Source organism: Sturnus vulgaris, chromosome 3 (assembly GCF_052056855.1).
Source record: "Sturnus vulgaris isolate bStuVul1 chromosome 3, bStuVul1.hap1, whole genome shotgun sequence".
Lineage (NCBI taxonomy): Eukaryota > Metazoa > Chordata > Aves > Passeriformes > Sturnidae > Sturnus > Sturnus vulgaris.
The window spans coordinates 50,553,978-50,578,270 of NC_142245.1; the positions used below are offsets into that span (position 1 = coordinate 50,553,978).

Consider the following 24,293-nt stretch of genomic DNA (forward strand, 5'->3'; position numbering starts at 1 on the left):
GCTTTTCTGGACAATGCTAATTATCAGAAGATGTTCCTTCTTGGGAGGGTCTGCATTACTAGGTCCCTACCCAATCCATGAAGTTAGGCAGGAGATAACTGCTACTCATCAAGAGCAGCCATGCTTTGGGATGCTGAGCCCTGCATGGAACCCAGGCAACAAGAACTGGTTTGCCCACAACATTACAGGGTAGTTCTTCAGTGGGAGATAATCCCGGTGAGAAACCAGGCTAAAGTAAAAACAAATGCAAATATTCACTCACACAAACAATACACATGTTAAATGTGTGAAAGTTAAGGAACAGAAATTAAAACTATGGATATATTTCTGTATGATTAAAAAAGCTCTAAATGTTTTTCTAACAAGAAAGCTACATTTGATGGCCAAACAGATCTATGTGCATATATAATTCCAGCCAACGCAAGGAATGTGGCTCAGCATGACTTTGAGACTTGAGATACCATCTTTAAAGACTTTACACTGCACATGAGAATTTTAGCATACAGTGTATAAATATCTAATATGACTAGAGGGACTAGAATGGAGAGGTCTGACACACAAACTAAGTATTTTCCTGGAGTTCCACACTTACTGTAGTTTTCTCAATGTGATCTGGTAATGAATCTATGAGCAAGTCTCCTACAGGTTTCCAGCCATTCCTCACATTTTCAGCCTCCTTCAAATCAGCATCAAGGTCATCCATGGCACACTGAAGGTCTTTGAGTTTTTCTAATGCTTTGTCCACTTGCTTCTGCCAGATACTGGCACTGGCATTTAGGTTCTCCCATTTCTCTTTTACCTCTGATGACTGCTTACGCATAGCTTTGGCAACCTTCAAGGCTTTCTCCTCAGGGGTCAATTCTGCAGAGGGAAAGAACAGTTACACTGTTTATTTCTTATTTTTGTCTGGTTAAACAGATAGTGCTCCTGAAATACACACTCAAGACAGTTAGTAAGACCAGTGTCAAGTGATAACTTATTTCAAGATTACAAAGTAGAAGAAAGTCCACCTTGCCATAACTGAAATAAACCTCAATTACTCCTACTGACAAGACAGACCTTGATCAGAAGACAGTAAACTATTCCTGACTTCCATATATTATGATACCCACAAAGTAAAAGCAGCTTACTGCTGATTTGTTATTTTTGGAGGCACAGGGAAAGGAAACAAAAGATCTTCCTTCCTTCCTTCCTAGAAACTTCAGTAGGTAGTTTTTGGGTCATTTCACATAGAAAGAGCAAGGACGGTGCTTTGTTCCTAGATCTCTTACCACCACCTTTCATTGTGCCACCAGGATGTCTCATACTCAGTAGCAAAACCCAAGGTATACTAAATGCCACAGGGGGCATGGTTCTGCAGCACTACGTGGGTTTTTCTGTGTTAACACTGAAGTCCAAAAAGGCTGGTTTAATAGCTTTTCCAAACCTATAAATGTTCTATGAAGCTATTGACTGGAAAATAATCAAGCTTATGGTGCACTATTTCTCACAAATCTCAGGCTTATGTGTCTAGATCTCACACAAGCCAGCAACCACGGAAAACCTTCAGTTTGAGACTGAGCAAGAACCAGACAGCCAGAAAGCTAAAAAGAAAATTCTAAAACATCCCCAGCAGGTCCTGCTGTCTACTGTCCAGGGGGTCCTTGCTGCAAAAAACTCATGAGAAGAAGCTTCCTTCATCAGGGAAGAGTTGCTTCAGTAATGACAAACAAATGTAGCCAGTCTCAGAGGATTCCCCTTCTACATAAAAGCAAGCAGAGGAAACTATAATGCAAAAAACCAGAGAACAAAAGAAGCACAGACGTGACATGCACTGAAACTAAGCCAATTGGCCTTCTATTCAGTCCTATATAAAAGCCTTGGAAAAGATTTATCACAGTACTCTTGTGATTAAAATTCAAGTGTTGCCTATGAATAAATTATACACAATCATGCAAAGATGAAAGTACCATTTTTGTCAGAAGTCAGAGGAGACATACAATCTTCCATTTACTGATAGACTGTCTTTAAAATCATTATAACTGGCTGAGCTAGGAGTTGTTAATGTGGTGGAGGAGGGTGAGGGGACAACAGAAAAAAAAAACGGTGTGGGAGGGAAGTTTTTGCTTTACAAAGGCCAGATGAATGTCAGAGTAAATGCACAGTTATGGTTGCAAAAGTTACCCTACTATGTCTCTTGTATGCAACTTGTCCCATAACACCCAAACCAGAAAAGCATATTGTAAGCAATTAACACAAAATAAAACATTGAAATACACCCCAATTTCTTGCTGAGAAGTCACTTTTTTCCAGATAAAAAAGTAACAAGGAGTTGTTTGGATCACAACCAGAGTTTCTACCCGCCAATTCTACACATTTATTCTGCTTTTCCCTTTTAAAGTTTTTTTCCAAATCTTGTTAGCCCATATTAGTCTTGATGTATGCTAGACGATGAATACTAGAAGAGCATTCAACAAAACAAACCAGGTGCCATCTGGGAAAAAAACTAAAAACAACTAAACTAAAATCAACCCAGAATGCAATCATAATTTGTATTACAATTGTTGATATAGGGAAGAGAGGATGTCGCCCAAAAGTCCAAGAGCCTTGCTGGTTATATAGGAGAAGCAATAAATAAGGAATGATAACCAGAGCACAGTGGAAGGTTAGAATAATCAAGAAGAGCCAACAGCACCAAGGGAAAGGAGACACCCAGCCCACAGGTTGTGATACATGTTTTGACCTCAAAAGAGAGAGCCAGAAAGAGTGCAGCTGAAGTGGTACAAAATATATTTTGACCTTACCAAGTATCTTAGGTTAATATTTCAGTGACTTGTTGGATCACTGTCATAAGCTATCACATGAGAGCACTGCACATATGTGCACTCTGCCTGTAAAAGTAGAGATTATATCCAGACTTAGGGACACTGCAGTGGCAAGAAGGTATTGCAGAAGAGAAATTTGGAATAAAATGGCCATGAAAAAACCTGCAATACTTAACTAAATGCAAAGAGATATGAACTATTTACGTAGCTCTGGGATACAAGGATGTGGCAGTAACCTACAATTTTCAATGTTGACACACCAGAACAAAGATGAAGACCAAAGCTATGCTCTGATAAATTGCATCTTGTCTCTGGATTTGCAGCATTTCACAGTAGAATAAACTGCATCATAGCACAACACACTTTTGGAATGATCTTTACCCCAAGTTCTGCAAAGAAAATATTGCTTTATTTCTTCTGAAAAGAAATAAAGTTCATACTCTAAGTAAAATCCTCTTTTGGGAAAATAATTATTTTACACAGAAAAGAACAGCTACAAATTGCTTATGTAAAGACAGCAAAGAAGTTATTACCATAAGTACTTTTGGAATAACTCGCTTTTGAGAATAATAATATTGATGAATGAATGGGAATTCACTACAGTCCAGTGACAAAGGGACTGTGAACAACCTAGAAGTCAAGCTGCACCTAAGGACCAAAGTTTAGCATTACAAGTTCTCTCACAGGTTGAGGTTTCCTATGATACAGCTATAGGTTTCAGGAGTGAAAGCTGCAAGACTAACAAATGGGGATTAAGGGAGCACCCAGAGGTGGAATACTTAACATAAGGTAAAGGCAGTACTGAGCTTCATTGAAAAGTGACACAAAATTGGATGGCCTATTGGATGAAGCTTCCTCTGTTGGTATCTTGAACATGTGAGTACAGGGGACACTATACCCAGAAATCTGGCTAAGGAGATGTTCCATATATGCAAAGCTGCAATCTACCATTTTGATCCAGTATCTAGCAGTCGCATCATTCTTTACCTGTTGTCAGATCCAGAACCTACCAATTCTACATAAAAGAGTAGAATGTTGCCAGACCTGAGCAAGTCTAAGATTATTAACCAGTTAAAAAGATCAGTCACTTGACAAAGAACATGTGGTAAGCTTTCTAGTAAGAGCTGAAATTCTTACAAAACTCTTTGGCTTTCCTTAAAGGTATCAACATAGCAGATCCAATGAGTCTAACACAGGCAATAAGAAGAAAAGTGGCTGTAGCAATAAATGGACTGGATATAGCACTTGGGGATAGGTTCAGGATTGGTTATGGGGGTGCTAGGTCAACAAGTGGATTAGATGATCCTGAAAGTCTCTTCCAAGCTTGATGATTCAGTGATTAGAAGAAGGGATCAATAGTCTGACTTAGCTAAAACAAGGCAGCTTTACTCACAAAAGAACTCGTCACTTATTTGGGGATGGGAAAAAGATTAGAGAATGATTGGGGTGATACAAGTATCCCAAAAGAACTGAAACCCAAAACATGGTTGAAGACCATTTGTCAAATCAGTGTTATTGTGCAAGGATATCTACCACATATTGTATTTGAAAAATATTAATTCATTGCAAGACTGCTTTATTTTATAAAGGCTTTGGAAGTGCTTGTAAACCTTGCACTAAAAAGACATTTACCAGGGAAATAGAGCAAAACGTGCTTTTATGAGCTATAAACCATTCAGCATATACTCATTTAAGAAAAATACATTTTGTATAACTTCATGTCTTCCATCGCAAAAGCCCAACTTATTAATGAGCAACACATTACTTTTTTTCAAGCAGAGATTATATTCTTGAAGATACTGGTTGCACAGCATAAAATCGTAAATCTCAAAGTGTTTTAACAGTAAGATTTTTCTTCTATTGATTTGGAATTCATTTAACCAGCCTGTCATTACACAAACCAGCAGAAAGGATTTCTTTTTGCTGTGAAAAAAATTTACACCGTAATCACTGCTCTTTTGTTCCTACTTAATATAAAGTTTTCTCAATCATCAGTTTGATCAATGTCTTCTCACCCTTTTTTTAAAATTGTACTTATTACATTATCTTCATTCACCAGCTGCTCAGAGAGTAAGAGCAGCCTATATTCATTGGACCATCTGTTTAACAGAGAGGACAGATATTAACTGACCTTGGATTCAGGGGAAAAAAAAAGTCTTCTGTAGAGAAAAAGAAAATAAAAAATCTTGATTTGAATATATATTTTTTGTCACAAAGAAAGCACTGAAAGCTCCAAAAGCTTTTCTGTGCCTCTAGCAAAGACTGAGTGCCATAGAAGGAAAACTTTCAGCATATAGTTTACTTGCATGCTTACATATATGGATAGGACCAGTGAAGAAAATTCTTCTTGCTTAAGAATTTATTTTAGACTTCTTAAACTATTTGGCTAGAGTAGGTTTCATTCTAAGCAACTGTTTAATCATTATCTAGTCTTGAGCTAGCGATCTCTTTCCATCTTTCCAAAATTACATTAATTTCCTTTCACTTCTGCTAAATTCTTAACCAAATATACTTGAACTGGAGATAATTTCATGTTGCCTCCTCACATGAAGTCAAACATTGTCTCTTCCTTGGTTCAATCAATCTTTGCAGCAAAAAACAATGGATGACACAGCACTATGCTCATTATGAAAACTTTCAGAGCATTTGAAAAGGCACAATGACCCATTATCAAACTCCTACACAGAAGATCCAAAAGCAGTGCTATCATTGCATCATGAAGTCTTTGGCATTCCTGCAAAGAAAGCATTGTCTGAGTTTCTAACAACCTTGACAGAAAACTTATCTGACAAAAACAATCCTGATGTGATGGGAACAGGAAGTTTAAGAATAAGCAGCAATTGGTTAAATGTTAAATGCGAACATGCTTCCACCCATATTTCAGGTAAAACTGGGACATAACAGAGCCTAGAGGTCAAGAATGAATATGACTAATGAATATCCCAAGGTCCTCATGAATAAAAAACCCCAGAACAATTAACCAATAATAAAATCAACCATTTTGAACTCAGGTCAGCCTGTGTCCATTAAAATCCTCTAAGTTTGCACTCCACATCACTCAGGCAAGTGGAAACAATTTCCTTGAACTTTACTGATATGCCTCTAAGCAGACAACCATGTAGACCCTACACGAAGAATTTCAAAGCTTTACTAAAGTGGACTAAACTTGTAGGATGACTGAAAGATCTAATTTTGAAAATGAGAGAGAGAAGTATTTTGTGATTCTCTTATGGCTAACTGTAAACTTCTTTTATCATAGGAAGAAACTCTTAAAAGTTGTGAGTGAATGAGCTCCAACTAAAACAAAAGCAGCGATGTTGAAAATAATGTAAGTAGTTTCTGGATATGATTCCACTGACTTCCAGTGGGCTACATCCTCTTCATTCTCCTAAGCACTTCTAATATACAGCCAAGACTTCATCCTCAGTCCAACTGCACAGCAGAGGGGAAAAAAGATCCCAGTGGTGTGTGATAGCTAGAGAACAAACACAAGTGATTTGGAATAGAAATGCTGCCTGCTGTATACCTGCTATATTATTATAAAAAAGTAAATTGCCTATTTTCAGTGAGATCTTCCTTGCAAACGGAAAAATTATGGCAGAGAAATTTACCTGGATGTGGTCAGTGGTGGTAAGCAAAAAAGTTCAGCTTTTATTTATGTCTGAAACAGGTAAAGATATTGTCCCTCTACAAGTTTAAATAAAGTATCTACATACAATTCACTGATACTTATTAATATATTTATTTTATAACACAGATGTGATTTATAGCGCTTTCTATTCAATTAATAGGAGAAAACAGATGGCAAATACTTATTTTTAAATGATGTGTTTATCACGACAACCTTTGCTACCAAATAGCAACTTTCACAGCTAGGAATCAAATTGTCCTAAGAAAACTAAGTTACTAAAGTAGCTGGAAAACACTGCAGACTCCCAGAAACATTCACTATTACAATGAGAATCAGTGTAGTTGCCTGTGATAATCTGCTACAGTGGAAATGTAAGGACAAAATTTTAGCAAAGCTTTATCATCAGTTCATAGAACCCTGGGGACATAAAATATGAAATCTGCTTTCCTTCTTTCCAATGGCCTCTAACCTTACAGTACATGGATTTAAGAAGCCAGCTCTAACTATGCCATAGAGAATTAGCATTTTTAGATCAAAATTTTCTCCTATACCATGGACAAGTGACAAAAAACGCTAAAAATATGAGGATTTTCAATTTCTTGAACTTATCCATCCATGAAATTCAGCAGCTGGCCTGCTGGCTTATCAATCAGCTCCACTCAGATGCTGAGGTAGCTCAAATACTGGAAGACTGTGGAGCTTGCTTTTTTGTGATGGGGCCTCTCTACAGAAACATGGCAAAACAAAAGAAGAAGAACAGACAGAGGGGAGATATAATTAACTAAGAAAGTAGTTTTCTGGAAGATAGAAAACTCTGTCTGAATGTGCCAGTTACTCTCTTGTTCAGTAGAAGGCCAACGCAAGAAGCATAAGGTGATGATGGGAAAGAAAAAAACAAGTCTTACTCATAACCTCAATCTACATTCTTGTCTTATGTGTGAAATTAACAAGATAATTTCAGACAATAATGGGTTATCATAAGGCATCCTGTAACAAATGTTCTCTTTGGATGGAACAATAAATTTATAAATGCACAAGTCCTTCAACCAGGTCTCAGTCAGACAAATTCTCTGTTTAGTTTAGTTTTCTCCTAAATCTATTTCATTCCTTGCCCTTGCAACAATGCTCTCCCTGGCATGAAAAGACCTATGGTGAAGGAGAAAATAATTTAAAAAGTGCTGATTAAAAATAATAATTTTAAAAAAATTACTTTGAGAGGTTGAAGAAAATAGAAAACAATTTTACAACTTTTGTCATCTTCAGGTTAGCTAACCATTCCCCCATAATGACCCCTTCCCTTATACAAGGTAAGAAATAACCCCAAGAAAGTGTGATTTCCAATTAATGCAAGCTTGGGTTAGTAAAATAGTCTTGCTATTTCTTTTATAGAACCAGCCAAAGCAATGTTCAAATCAAGACCGTACAGTGTTGACCGTTTGTCAATATTTTTAAAAAACAGACTGTCATCTTAGAATCTATAACCACACTCCACCTTTATCAACATGAAGTGGACTTCACTGAAGTTAACAAGTAAACTTTAATCAACTACAAAGAACACCAGTGACCAAGAGGATGACAGAAAATAATAAAAAAAAAAACTTCTTAAAAGCATAATAAAGCCCACATCTTTCATTGAAAATGGTTAATCTGAAGAAAAATTGTGTGTCTGGATGTCTTCTAGTTCAGAGATTAAGTTTTCTGGAGATTGGTGGCATCAGTTGTCAGAAAAAATTTACTAGACTCACTCCTAGGTGAAAATTAACAGCTTATTATATATACATGAGCACAGACAGAATGATTTAGAGATGGCTTTAGGTCTGAAGGTCTATTAATCTACCGAAAGTGCAGACTTGTTCTGCACAGGGTGTGAGTGCCCACTGCAGGCAGTGGGAGCTTCACAGGAGTCTTAGGGAGAAGAGGCTGGGGCTGCCCTGTGCCAGGGGCAGCAGACTCTGGTCAACTCACCATGGGGCACACCTGAGACACTCAGACACACTGGTGGCACCTCAGGGAAAGTGTACTTAAGAAACAGAAAACACTGGAGAGGAGGAAGGAACCATTAGGAGAAACAGCAGAGGGAACACCAAAGCCAGACGAGAAGGAGCAGCCCCAAGGTAAGGCAGATATTTCCCGCAGACAGCACACAGAGGAAAGGTGTGAGAGGAAGGAAGCAGGAGCAAGAAACTGGTAGGTGAACCACGGAGTCACCACCTTCCCACCCTCTCGTGCCACTTGTTGCCTCTCTGAGCATGACCTGTGTCACAACAAGGGGGGAAGAGACAGGAATGAGGGAGTCAAGCTGAGTCTGTGAAAGGCAGGAGGAAAGCCATGGTTTTAATGTTTGTGAGGTTTCTTCCCACTACAAACCAACTTAGTATTTAATTATTTCTTTTAAATAGCAATAAATAGTTTGTTTTCCCCAAAACTAAATCTGTTTGGTTCACAACAGTAGTTTGTATGGAATCTGCATCTGTGACCCATCTGATCTCCATCCTGACCCTTGAGCTTTCTCACTCATGTTCTTCCCATCTATTCCGCTGCAGTGGAAGACATAAGTGGATGGATGGGAGTTTGGTTGCTAGTCAAGACTAACTCATCACTTGCTCAAAAAAGAAAGTCCATGGAAGTACTGAGTGCAAAGAGAGGAAAAGTTCAGTGCACATGTATGAGGCTTCCCAGTCTGAACATATGATTGGTTTTCAAATACAATGACTATACCAGCAACATGCACGCATCACTTGCAGACCATGGCTGTTATCACTATGTAGTTTACCATCATCATCAAATTCTATGTTATACTGTTCTCACTGCCATTGGTATAGCACAAAATAATAATAATTTTCATCATAATAGACTGGATAGCAAGAATTTATGATGCATCTTATCATCTGAAGTTTGCTGTTGCAGTTTGCATCCTGTCAATCAACAGTGACTTGAACACTGTTATCAAATCCTGTTAGAAAACAAACATTTTACATTGGTAAGGTTTTATGTACTGGCATAATTTGTCTGAGAGGTTCTATGTTTTTGAGGAGAGGACCTGCAATTTTAATCTTCCGTATGAAAGAATGAACAAATATACAGACAGCATCCTTACTTTTCAACTGCAAGGTTGCTTGTGATTTAGACCAACTAAAACATTAGAGATACCATATAGCAAATGTGTTTGAGAGTAAAGAGAAACTGAATATTTTCAGGAGTCAGGAGATAAAATCAGAAGTAAAGCTAAGGTACCAGTAGCACTAATCAATGAGATAAATGGTTCATTGGCTTTAACTACCAGCTATTCAAACTTCATCTCAAAGTTGAACTAGAAAATATGAAACCACTTAAAAATTTGTACAGAAATAACACAAAGTATGGATGCAGGAAAGATTAGTTGTTTCCACTGAACAAACTTAAGAAGTTTGCAATGTAGATATCTAAGACAATATATGGAAAGAAAAAACCTAACTCCTGATAAAAACAGATATACTTTAATTTTGTTAATTATACAGAACAGTAAATTGTTCACATCTTACAGCAACTGATAGTTCTGCAAAAGCAGATTATCACATCTTCCAAGAACAGTTCTTGTGTAACTAAAAGTAAGACTTCATAATGCTGTAGCTTATATCAGAGATATAACTGTAGAACGAACTTACAGAGGTAATTTCCTGTTTTGTGGTTATGGGGGAGTGGAGAAAAATTATTACCTTCTTTTAGGTCTCTGATATTTAGAGTAATATCACAACAAATACTAAGCGAAAACAGTTTCTAGGATAGCTGTGATTCCATTCCTTAGCAATGATTCACCTAATATTCAAATCTTTAGGATTCTGTAATGACTGCCTTCCTAAATCTGATTTATTTTACTTCTAATGAGATACACCACTAAATTTGCTTATTTCTATTTGTGGAGCAAAACTTTGCAATAAACATGGATGTTTGAATGGGAATCCTTGAAGTACTATTCTGACTATTTAAGGTATGTATGTTATTGTGTTAAGAAAAAAGAACTATCATTAGTGTTTTGAACCAAAAATTGGAAAAGGCAGAAGAGATGTTTCTACTTCTTCCATTAAAATGTAAGTACTTACAAAGCAGTGAAGTAACCCTTGAGATTAAACATTGAAATAAAAGCCATCAGGATGCCATTCAGAAAATTCTGAGGTCTGAGCAACTAATTGGGATATAAAATATGTACTAGAGATATGCAAGTCCTTTCTATCTTTTTTTGACCCTCCCCAGAAGTGAGTAGTTTCTAACCTGTTTTTGAATGCAAGCTCCTCCTTGGTTCCTCAGGCCCCTCAATTGGTTGGTCAGCAAGGAAAACTCGTGCCTGGTCCACAGCATTGAGAATGGTTTGCTCTTTTTCCTTCAGTTCACGCCTCAGTGCCTTTTGGGAAGGGAAAGAAGAATGCATTTGTAACTTGACCTTGTGAACAATATTGTTTTCTCTGTTTTCATCTCACCAGCCAGACCTGGCTGGTTAGTGAGTAATAGCCAACGTTATTCAGACTGCAAGATAAAATGCAAATTTTACAAAACAGGAGCAGCAAGAAATTGAGGCTGGAAGGGTAATTTTTAGGAAATTGACTTGAAGAAAGGAATACAAGAACAGTGATGTAAGTTTCAAAAAAGCCTAATAAACTGACTACATTAAAATTCTATTAAAAAGTAAATTTAATGGGTTTATTGCTTTAAACAGGATTACTAATATATAGTAGATTGTTACAACAAACTGTTTACTTTTTTGATAGCTGGAGTAACAGCAAACTGCATCTACTGAGACTACAGAAAATTATTTTACAAATGCTAAGAAGAATTGCAAAAATTGTTAACATTCCTTAGAAAATGAAACATCTTGTTTCTGTCTGCTGTATACTAATATTTTTTAAATTTAGACAATGTATCAGAAATTTTATTGTGATAAAACATTCTGAAAAAGCTATTTTTAAAATTACTCAAATAATATTTTGATCTTTATTATGCAAAAACCCTTGGAAACATATATACAGAAAGAAAAAAAATCAATTTTATGCAAGATTTTTTCATAGTGGTGCAAATTAATTTTGAGGTATTTTACTCTCCAGCATTTATGACTTTATAAAAGGGTTCAGTGTAATGAATCTTTTTTCAAAAAAAGGTTATAAGCTATCAGCTGTTATGTTTCTTATGAAGCATTTTCGTCCAGCATAATGCATAAATCTTCCCCACCTAGAAGGAAACTGCTTTTCCTGTTTTATTTGTATTATTTTCTACACATAGAAACACAAAAGAAGATACTTTAAACATTATTAGAATGCTATGTTCATTTTTTTACAATATATTTTTTAGTTCTAAATAAAACGTCAAGGCTTATTTTGCTGGCACAATTTGCTAAGGCCCCATTCCAGATCAAAAAAAGCAGTCAGTCAGTATTGACAACATTATATATTAAGATGAGTGTTCTACTACAGAAAAGTTTGAAAAGCAGATACCATAAAAGTGCTGTCTTATAATTTTCATTTGTTAGTCTCTTGATGCCACAATCACAAAAAATACCCTCATCTCAACTTTAGCTTAGCAGGAGGCAAGACATTATTTTTCCTCCCTCCTCCCCCACTTCATTCCTTTATCTTCCTCATCTTTCCAAATCTTTCCATTCTACTGCTACAAATAAAATAAATAAATAAACAAATATGTAAATAAATAAATAACACCAACAAAACCTCATTACTGAAAACACACTAACCTCCATTACATTTAGAAGCCTGCATTATACAGTTCAACTTTCAGTAACCATTATCTGTTGTATTTATACAAACACTCCTCAGAACAGTGTTATCTCTGTATGCTTCTGAATAGCAATAATATTCTTTGCAGGATTCAGTACATACTACGTGCAGTAACATATAAATAACGAAAATTGTCACGTAAAAAACAAGCCCTCCTTATTAAAAAAGTAAATAAATACAGAAATGGAAGCATTGTAAAAGCAACATTCCTGAAGAATCTCTTCAGTTCATCACAGTATGTATCAATATTTTAATTTCACATTACACACACTAGAATAAGAATTTTGAACCATCCATATTTTACAAATCATTAAAGCATTCTCTACACCAGAATTTGTTTCAAGAAAGAAGGCAGGCAGTATTATGGCTTGAAAAATTCCCCATTTAAAAAATACTTTTAGTTAGTAGAATCTGTGTGGATGCACTAGTAAAATATAATGTATTTTAATTTCAAAAACTTTGTCACAAATACAGGGCCGATTACTACACTTTCAAGTAGGAAATATTTCTAGAAGTGCTTTTGTGCCCTCCACATAACTTCCAAAATATTTCCAAAGCATACAAGAAAAGGGAGGCTATGTCACATTTTGAGTATGCTAAGAAATTTCAGCAGTTAGAAGCAATCTAGAGATGGATCTCTTTTACTCTGTCTCTACTGTTTACCCTCACATAGTGTGTTTCATCAATTTCTCCTGACCCTCAATAAAACTTCAATCAAGTTTGACCTAAGAGACCTTGGATTTAATGCTTCAACATCCCTGCCATTGAAGTTGTTCAAATTGAGGTTGACAACACAAAGATTTTAAGTTTGGCCCATACAGCTCATCAGCTATAAGCCAGAGGCAATCCTTATTTTTGATAGAGAACTCTCTTAGCATGAAATAAACCATACACTGGAATAATACTACTAAAATCATTTTGCAGTAGAGTACCTTGAACACACCACATTCCTAGATTATGTTTTGCTTTTTTTTTAATGCGACAGGTGCAAAAGTAATGCACTCAGACTTGCATAACTTTTTCTTAGCAATACTCAATATATTTCTCTGTGTGTATCTGCCAGTACACAAGAAAAGCAATGAGAGTACACAATGCAAGGATAATCAAGCATACCAATAATACTATCTCTTATGCCAGCAAACCTCTCTGCAATAGAACAAAAAAAGAAACCCACTTATAAATCTGATCTTGAACTGAAATATAATCTGTCTTGAATGGACAAAATAAAGATTTCATTGGAAAAATAAAATCTAGAGGAACACTACAGAGTAAAAGTAAGTCATAAAAAGCCCAGCAAGGAACATAAAACTTGCCATACTGAATTTGATTATTTTAAAGGTTTTTATAGAATAACAAGTGCAATCATATATTTTGGTGGTTTACTTAGTTTTTCAAGAGATATCCCTCCCGTGGCAACTCAGAATAGATGTGCCTCCTTCAGTAGACAAAGACACTACTTCATTCTCCTTTTGTCATTAAGAACTAAACAGTTATAGCATTTGTAAGCTTTGAGCAAAGCATAGGTTTTAGTAGAGGGAGACTTCCCCTCCTGTTGCTGGCTATGCATTTCAGGGAGAAAATTAGGAGAAAAGTGATACTAAAGTTTTGGTATAGATTAAGCAGGTGAAGGTATAGCAAAAAAAACCAACAGCTTGAGAAGAATCTCAGAATTTGTCACTGAAAATTTTCCAATAATAAGCTAAACACATGGATGCAAGTATTTTCTGCGTCCTGTTGACCATGCAGATGCAAATACAAAATTAAAAAGTGAATACTGAGCACAGAGATAACACATTTATTTTGCCCACACTATGCTTTTTTATGTTTATAAAAGCACAATAATATATTAAAGCTATATTGGTCATACAAAAAGGGTCTGTACACAACTTAGGCAGTAATTTATACCACTGTATTTCATACAAAAATTATAAATTGCACAATTACTGTATACTTTAGGTAATGGTTTAAAATGAAAGCTTCACTTCCCTCAGTAATCTGACAGGTGACAGACTATTAAATCCAACGTCTATGGTTTACACAGTTCAGTTGCATTTGCAAATCCATATTACTGCCTACATAAACCAGGATATGCAAGAGTCCAACACTAGTTTTAGACATTCTTGATTCTTATAAAAGAGGGGGGGAAAAGTCCTGAAAATCTAAAATCTGGTATGGTGATGCAGTGTCAATACAAACAGTTTTCATAGCTGACCTTAAACAATACTAGTCAAAAATACTTTAAAAGAACCTACTTTGAAAAAAGTCTTCCACTGGTAGATGGACATGTGCTTACAAAACTACACTCTTGAAATATTTTATGCAGCATGAAACAAAGCAATAAATACAAACAGCACTGCAACATTCATTTTGCAGGAATGAGGTCTCAAGTCAGCCAACTACAGTGGTCCTGGTAACCCAGGACCCCTCTAATACAATCCTCCTCTCTGGGAAGAGAACAAAAGTGCCTTCATGATTTTCAACCATGAGCCAGTGATTTACTCTCCATTTTAATTTGTTCCTCTTTCAGTGATTGCGAAGCATATGTCACTCCCTTTATAACTCTGGAAATGCAGATATAAATAGACCATTTGCTCTGTTACACTACGATAATTGAACCCATCTGCCCTCTCTTCATTAAAGATACATCTGAGTTCGAACATAAAACCCAACTCTTCTTGTAAGCTAAGATTTTTAAAGGAAGTTGCCTATTACAAAATTTCAAAATTTCTGTGGGGAATGCTTTGCAGCCGAAGTGTTTTCCACTCTTAAAAAATTTAAAAAACACAACATTTTTGCTAGTGTGTCTAGTGTATGCTGAAAGCACCTATTTCTTTCAGCTGCACCTTAAAATTGCTTTTTGAGCATAGTAAGTGGACTTCTAAACTTACTGTTAATTTGCAGTCTCTCTTTCTCTTTTGAATCGTAGAGGCTTGTACAGAATAATTCAAGGAGCAGATCTGCTTAATAGTTCCAACAGATGAAGGCAAAGCTAATTTCAAAGAAAACACTTGGGATGTTTCTTAAAAACAGAACATATTTAAATCAGGTCTCATTATGCACTCTTTCAAGGAAGTAAAGATGCATGTTATTGTAACTCATATCAGTTCAGCACACTGTAGCCTTATGTGCCAATCAGCAAGTCCTGTAACATTTAATTACTTATTCATCTTATTCTGCACCCGGTGCTTGAAAAACTCCTGTTACTTTTATACACTAAAATGAAATGGAAAAAAATAATCTGTGGCATTTAATAGGATGGGAAGAATAGGCAGGATGATTGAGCAAACTCAGAGTGATACGAGGAATCGTTCATAAAGATCATACAGAGATAAAGGTTGTGACTGAGTCTTTGCCAGCTCTCTCCATCACTAAAGAATGAACTAGAAAGAAAATAAGTATAGCAGGTTTAAAAGCTGTTCCTTCCTGTCAGACACTATTTAATGGAACATGTACACATAAAATTTCAAAAGTGTTTTGATTTCTGTACACATCTCTCTGGAAAAGTCAATTTTATGTGTCTACCCCATCTGACAAAGAAAATAGTCAAATAAAGATCAATACTTAACTTGAGATCGTGCAGCCCACTGTGAATTTACCTTTTACTACTTCATACAAAATCTATGTGGCAACAGAAATAATGGAGAAAATTGGTGTCCAATATACAACCATTAATACCTAGAGATACAAAGACACATGTAACACATGGGACTTTAAAATGAGATCAAATCCTACATGTTCTGATAAATCAGTGACAAACAGTGACCAACATTAGAATAGATAAAGGAGAGGAAATATGAGCATGGGGCGAAAAGTTAAAAAAAAAAAAAAATAAAAGAAGCTGTTTGCCTTCATAATAAATATACATTGAGTATTTTAGATTTATTTTTTAATAGAGGAATCTAAATAGACATCTCAAAAAGGACCAAAGAGAAGTGGCCAAGGCTGCATTTTTCTAAATTGTCTCTCAGTTTACCATTTACCACTTCTGTCTCTTGCTTTAGTGTCAATAAAGAGTGTACAAATAGGGTTTCAACTACAGGGGTTCAATGTGAGCGCAGACCTGGAAGTCACATCTATAGTAAATTCCTCATTTTTGCCTGTATGCACATGGAAACTAAACTGACAGGAATTTAAAAGCACAGATGTGGGCAAAAAAGAATTAAGACTATGCATGCTGGTGATCTTTCACCAGAGGCAAATTAAATGTTAGTTTACTTAAGGCTTTCCCTTTGATTTATCAAAATAGATGCTTCAGGACAGATATAGGAGTACTTTTTCACTGAGACTTTCTTGTCCCTTGATAATTTCCCATCTCTCTCTGGAGGAGTGCATGTGCCCATGGCTACTCACCAAAAACACCATCCACTCTGAATATGCATTAATAGACACACATTACATAAAATAAGCATCTAAAATATCTCTCACACAAAGTGCTTTGCAGTAGTGCAGCCAAAGAGAGGAAGGAAAGTATGCTGTAACATTACTACTCAGACTTACAGACAAGAAACACAAAGCTGTTACTGACATTCTAAAAACCAATAACTTGACAATCTCAAACTGTACATTCCTGTGAGACACTTTATTATAAGGAAGGGTAACTAACTTCCTTCTAAACTTGTTATAGCTCCAAACCAGTAAGGCTCTTTCCTCCATTTTCATCTAACAGTATTTTAAAATCAAGAAAAGATGTTTTGAAGAGTGTTTAGAAAAGCCACATCTAAAACAACCTTGCAAAGAATTTGAAAGGCCTCCTGTGCACTAGAGAAGAATCCAGTACTAGAGCACAAAGGCAGAACTAAGCTTCATTGTCACACAGATTGCATCAAAAAAGACATAAAAAAAACTATTCTTAAATTAAGGATCACAGGGCTATGCTTTTTTTAAAAAATTAAACTTTTTTTCCCCCCAGTTATTTTTCCAAGAAAGAACTTTAGTCTTTTCTGAAGCAAGAACTGCAAGTCCTGCAATCCCTAGAGATGCTACAGTATCTAAATCCAACTAGAGACAAAGGGAGACACTGCTTAATTGAGCAAAGGTTACAAAAAATGAGGCATGATTATGTTCATTAATATGTCTTCCAGCACCAATAACCTTACATAACTTTATTTCCTAGTCCACTGAAATGAGACTTGATTTGTGTTTCTAGGTCAATGATAACCAGGGCTTGGTTGCCCAGAGAAATCTGGAAGCTCAAAAGAACAAAGTCTTTAGGGACTGGAAAACATGGAATTTTTTTTGCACATGGAAAACATTATCATCAAAATTATATATTTTTAAAAAAGGATTTGTTTTCTTAACAAAAGTGAAAAGACAGGCTTCAATGTGCTAATGTGAATTGTCTACTAAATCAACTACTGAAATCCCCAGAAATATAACCATGCTGGCCAGTGCAACCCTTTTGTAATGGGTTTGCTACACAGTGCATATCCACTGAACTTGCTTCATTGGCTCTTTTTCTCTTCTTCAAGAAAGCAATTTTTATATTCAATCCTTACTAAGCATTTCACTGTACCGTGACTACTACAAAAGTATCATATAAACAACAGAACAAAATCTGATAGAATATACCTACTTTGCTCATACAGCAAGTTTCTAATATAAGCGAGCATATTTTGGTTTAAATCCATTGTAATATGACAGCTAAAAAATGGTATGAGAATCATTAAACTTGATGACTTGCATAAACTACACAAAAGCAGTAGATTGAAACAGGCTTGGTTTAAACTGCTATGAATAGGAAAAAATGTTTTTAATGGAGCATTTAGGAAAAAAAAATCTGTTTAACATACCTAATCAGGTTTTAATACAAGAATTCATAGAGATTGTACCGTAGAGACAGCAATAATGCCTGAACCAGTGTGGAGATTGAAATAGGGAGAGGGAAACTGTTGCAACTTTCTACTCTTTGTGTGGTAGAGAAAAAGTATTTCCTTTTACACTACAGCAATAATCACCCTGCTAGCAGTGGAACCAATTTTCAAATGCCAAACTGCCAGTAAAAACACATTCAGTTTTACATCAAAAGGAATACAGTGTGCTTTTGGTGAAGGAAAACGAATTCCACCATACCCTAACTATTGAAGCATGACATCTATGTGATATCAACAACCTTGGAAGACTTGGCCTCTTATTATTTCTCTTTTTATTTATTTTATAGTAAACCAGAAGTATCATCACAGGCATTTTCATACACCTCTGATCGACAGAAGGCAGGAAGAGAACTAACTGTCTCCACTTGCTCCATTTTTCTTTTGCCTGTCTCCCCAGACTCTGCTCCTAGCTCCTGTCAGAAACAGGACAACTACTTCTATGTAACTTAGGGACAAACCTTTAATCTAAAGCACACGAGAAGTGGTGTCCAGACACGAGGGACTGACAGAAAGAAATCAACAAAGATAAAATAACATTTTAAACTGCCTGCCAAAAAAAAACCCTGAAAAATCCCATAAGAAAAGATCACTGTACAATGCCAAGTATTGCACTGAGTCTATTTCAAAGACATTTAAAAATATTATATCCTCTAAAAAACAACCTTAAAGGCAATATACCAGCAAAATAAGTATCCTTCCATTTCAGATGGAACTGTTTTGTAAAGCTGTCTGCAGAACAGAAGTTACATTTCTTCCACACTCTTCAAAGTTGTACCTCCTTTGAAGAAGCAAAGGAAATTTGTGTCCTCAATTCTAACCCTAATTAGCTTCACACTGTGTAACTCTGCACTGCACAGTGTATAACTGGGTAGCTCTGGATAACAGTTAATACTCAGTTACATAAAATCCGACAAATGAGTTTATAGTGGAAACGCCATCAGAGCATCGAACTATTTTCTTTATGGGTAGCAACTGGTTTAACTTCTGCTTTTTATGTCAGAAAATACTCACAGAAAAAGGGGGAGGGATAAAGAACACACAAAAAAGCACTACTCTGTTTCTGCATTCAAAACATGTACCGCCTCCAGCCTGACACAAGCCACACAAAACATCTGCTGCTTATTAAATGGTTTATTATTTAATTGAGCAAGAGCCCTCAAATATCCTGTTACCACTGCCTATTTCCCTGCATCCTCAGCAGTAAGCATCTATCTCTTCAACATTCCTCTTTGTTTGCTGGCAACAGACTGGCTTGGGTTTGCTTAGGCTGTGTGATTGCTGGGCACTGATGAACTGCCATTAGTTTCTTGCTTCAAACTGAAAAGATGCCACCATTAATAAGTTGGGTGCTGTATTGTTGTTAAGAGTAGTTAAACTCCAGTCACCTTTTGCTCATTTTGTGTGATTAAGATTCCTCTGCATTTCTTAAAAAGACTACCAATGGGACGGGTCAAATGTGTTTGGCATCATAAGCTATTTCACTTTTAAATGGTACCAACCATATTAATGCAGAGGTCTTGAGAAAGACTTTTAGTAATAACAGTTCAAACTCAATACATTTAGGAGAAACTTTGCAATATGCTGCACTATGAGCATAAAGATAGGGTGCACTTTGTGAGCATGCCCACGTCTCATGAGAGGTTTTCTCTACATCAGCCTCCTTAGTGCAAGAGTATATCAGCATCCTTGACAACGAATTGTGATCACCAAGAAAAATAGTGAATGTACTATACAGCATCACGTATAAATTATAATCAGATCACTGCAAAAAGTCTCAAGGGAGCATCTCCTGTATGACAATTGTAGAGGAGGAATATTCCCTTTAGGGGAGCAGGAAGCACAGGCAACAGAGCCCAGCTTAATATTGAAGCAGAAAAAATGCTAGGGACCAGCTGCAATTTGAGGCTAGCTCTACTGTTCCTGTTCTGTATGCATGCATGCATATATGAGAGAGGACTGCTACTGGAAATCCTCTCAGAAGCAGAAACCCTGTCAACATTAATTACTCCTCCTTCTCAGAAGCAGTCACTTTGGTTTCTCTTTGGAAGCAAATGGTCCAGACAGACAACTGAATAATCACCAGTCAACAAACTGTCTTCCTCACCACAGTCTACTTCAATCTCCCTCGTAGCTTTTTGCTCTCAACTCTTCCACTAAGGCTTCCCATTTTCAAAACTATCTAAAATGACAGCATCTTTGTAAAGCTGTTACCACACAGTTTTTTACTGTGACATGATAGATTACACTGGATCTATGCTTTGGGTCACTTCTCCAAAATTTCCTGTCTCTGGACTGTGTGCTAGTATATCCAACATCTGCTCAGTAGAGGAAGATTACTGTAAAACCATTACCGAAAAAAAAAAAAAGTAGTGTTTAAAAGAGGAAATACTCAGCTTGAGACAATTTTCCAGACATTTATGAGAGTCATGAGGAAGGAATACCCTAAGGGCAACATGACTTTCCCTTCTGCTTAAGTCACCTCCTTCAGCTCATTCTAGTCACCATCAGAAGTTAGAGGAACATGAAAACACAGAACTTGGCACCCACGCCATGTCTGTGAAAGCCAATGGCATTTAAGAAGAAGAAAAAAGGCAAAAACGGCAAGCCTGAAGTGTAATACTTCATATATTCTATGGCACAGCAACAATGCAGCAGCTATCACAACACAGTGCGAGGGGTGCGCGTTTAAGTAGCAGAGAGCTTTCCCTCATCATGAGCCACACAGAACATAAATAAAAAATAGATTTCTGCTGGGAGTTTAAGCCCTTTGTCAAACAGGACACACCCAAACTTGTCACAACATGCAATAGTGCTGATTTATTAGCTCCATTTATGCCTCTGCAAAATGAACTTGCCCAACACAACAGCCTTGCTTGAAAATGCTCTTTGCATTTTCACACAGATGATATAACAACGTCTCATAAAAACAACAGAAAATCCAGCTGGACTTGTATACATATATTAATACAAAAAAACCACTGCACAAACCCACTTGAAAATTTTTAGTGTTTTCCAAATAGTGTTCCATCACTCGGTTACAGCCTTCCTCCTTTCCAACAGAGTTTGCTATTTCATTTTAACAATCTGCTTAGGGTTTTATTCAGTAGAAAAAGATTGATATTGAAATAATCCAGGCAAAGTTCTGCAAAATATCTATGGACAATAAAAACAAAACTTTGCCTTATTTTTATACACTGTAAGTTCTTTTAATAGCTGTTGATATAAACCACATTCCTTGATTAAAAATAATTCTATAAGAATGACTGTTAACCTGGAAAAAAAGAAAAAAGGTCCTACTGAAACTATCGCAAAAGCTATCATAAACCATTTTTTTGGGATGACTACAAAGCGGCTTTCTGCCCATGAGAAAAAAGTCATTTAATATAAGTGACAGTGATTATGGGTCAATTAGAGAAAGATATCAGGACTTAAAAGAATAATTCCGTGAAGCAAGGCTATTTAACTCAGCTCCACAAATACTTTCCAATATAGAATGAACACATCAGGGAGATCAAAAGACAGACTTATTTCTCATGTTCACTCACTTTATTTCCTTTCTCTGCTTTGTTTCTCCATATGACAAGCTTTTTTTATTTGTAGGTCTTCAGGCAAAGATTTGTAATATTTTACATACAGTAGAACCAGCATGTATTGAATAGGATTTCTTTTTCTTTAGAAACAGAATTTGAAACCCCAAACAATTTTGCATTAAGAAACAACCCCCCCCTCCCAAAAAAAACCCCAAATCATAGAATCAAATTGTTATTTTTAGTCTTCAATACTTAGAAATAAGCTCTATGCCAAGACAAAGTTGCCTAGTAAGGGTAAGGAGAAAAGCAAAAGCAATAAGTAAAATACTGAAGGTATAAGCAGTAACACTAAGAACACAGGGAATATCTCAAAACCAAAAAACTAGTTTTAGTGGTTTTAGTGACTGGATGCCAAAGAATACTTCACCATATCTGCAACAATTCCTCAGAAATATAAATTGTCAACCTAAAGCCATTAAAAAAATATGAAAACATGCAAATGCAGCAAGATACCTATATACCACTCTTTTTCCCCAAAAACCTTAGTGAAAAGTGTTCACCATAAATACAGATTTTTTAAAAAGTAAAGGAATATCACATATTTCTTGTATTTAGTTCATTTATTCGGTATTTAGCAATAGGGTGCACTAGCTTCAGTGCTTTTAACTCTCAAGTAATTGTCTTCCTAGAAATCTCTTCACATTTTTCTACAAGTATAACCAAAATGCAGTAAGCATGCTTACTTGCAGTATGTAGTGATTTTTTAGGCCACGCACATCATCTTGGTACCCAAGCTGTTTTTCCAGAACAGCATTAATAATGTGATTCACATCTGACCTGTGTCTGTTTAGTTTTCTTTCTAGCAATAAAAGTACCTTTGTTCTTACAACACCATGGGGTTTTGTTTATTTATTTGCTTTATATACTGTGCTGTGCTTACCACTAGCCACTCCTTCACAGATCTAGCATTAAGACAATAACTTCTTCCTTCTCTTCCAGTGTTGCTGCACCAGCACCATGTAAAGCATAAGTAGGAAGACATAGGTGAAAAAGCGGTTTGAGAAACTGCAGCCAAGTACCTATGCTCACTGCACTAAGAATCTTGTAGCAGCCAGCAATGTCAGAAGGCATTAACTGCATGATCATACAGAAGAATACAAGATCATCAGAAAATCATCACAAATGAGGCTGACCTATTGAAAATGACTAATTTCAACTAAGCATGACTGCTTTGTAGCAGTCTGTGTTTTAGTCAGAGCCTCGGGACTTGTTTCTATATCAAGCACTGAGCCTCCTGAAAGCATCCCTACCCAGCCTGATGGCAGATGCTGACCACAGCACTGATGTCAGCATCCAGCATTGCTCAGTATCTCTCTGCTACAAAACCTGAGATTGAAAAATCACATGCACAGGGTAAAATGATCAGATACCATTGAAATTTACCCAAAAAATACACTCTCCCTCTTCCTTGCATTTATTTGATGATAAAATTATTTTCAAAATTGGTCTTCCCTCTCCTTTCAGCATTTTGTTCTGTTAGAGGGTTTCTTCCCTGGCTTGAGCCTTACTCCTTCAAGGTAGTGAATGCTTACATGAACTTCTAGTCTCTCTCTTCTGAGGCAGATCCATCACTCAAAAAGAAGATGGAACAACAAAAGAGAAAATGTACAAATAGCTGTTATTTTTAAAATAGAAAGAAACAAGAAAGACTTCATATCAGATTGATTTCTAGGTAAATAAACATAGACTGTATAAAATCTAGAACAAGGTGAAAAGACATTTTAGAGGACCTGCAGTAATACATAACTGAAAAATGATGTATTTGTTCCAGTAATTTCTTTAAAACTATCTCATTTACTATTCTCTCTTCTATTACTGCTAATATTAAATTCTTGCTGACCTGTTACACTGACTTAATGAAAAATATACTAATAAAAGTAATGACTGGATTCAATCATTCAAGCCTCTATTGGTACTGAAAATTTTAATTTAGACCCAAGTAAATCACATAGTTATAAAAGTATGCATTTTTAAATGACTGTTTATAAAATGATAAGCATAGTCCTTCTATCAATCACAATATTTTACTTTCTATTTTAAAAATTCTTCAAGCATGTAAGTTGCAAACCAGCTGTTTCAAGGGAGAGGAAGTCTCTGGGGTTTTAAAAAAAGCTATTCTATATTAGGACTTTTAGACTAAAAATTCCTTAGTAACATAGACAAATGCATAAAATTCAGTCCAACTTTAAACAAAAGGAACAATAAATGTATCAGAACATTTTAATGATTTATGACTTTGGTTTATTCTCTCAAGCGTCTCTATATTGTTTGCAAACACAAAATCGCTGACAAAAATATTATAAAACTGACTAGGAAATATCATAGGCATATTGTGTTATACCATCAAACATTGGCATAGAGATTTTTTCTCTCCATTTACACATGCACTTAACAAGAAAGGTCTAAAAGATTAAAATCCTATCATAAATACATGAATTACAATTAGCAGCAGCTATTAAGTTCTTTGAGAACATCTTTGAAATGTTGTCTTTCACCACAGGCTACGTCTGTTCATTTAATAAGGAACAGGCTCCCATGGCTAGAAGTTCAGGATATAGGGATAACCAACAGTAACCACCTAACATCACAGTCATGTGTCTGTAATAGCATGACATCTCAGACTATCAAAAACTAGAGTT

At 36.0% G+C, this 24,293-nt stretch overlaps 1 protein-coding gene across 5 annotated transcripts in view; it reads right to left on the minus strand.

Annotated features, from left to right (window-relative positions):
* The window catches only part of UTRN (utrophin), a 344,257-nt gene that overhangs the window by 77,009 nt on the left and 242,955 nt on the right, over window positions 1–24,293 (minus strand). For all 5 annotated transcript variants that reach the window (XM_014879021.2, XM_014879020.2, XM_014879022.2 and 2 more), the window contains 2 exons: window positions 10,684–10,813; window positions 593–861 (listed from right to left, as the gene is read on the minus strand). In XM_014879021.2, coding sequence (XP_014734507.1) covers window positions 593–861; window positions 10,684–10,813 — 399 coding nt within the window. The remainder of the gene's footprint in view (window positions 1–592; window positions 862–10,683; window positions 10,814–24,293) is intronic.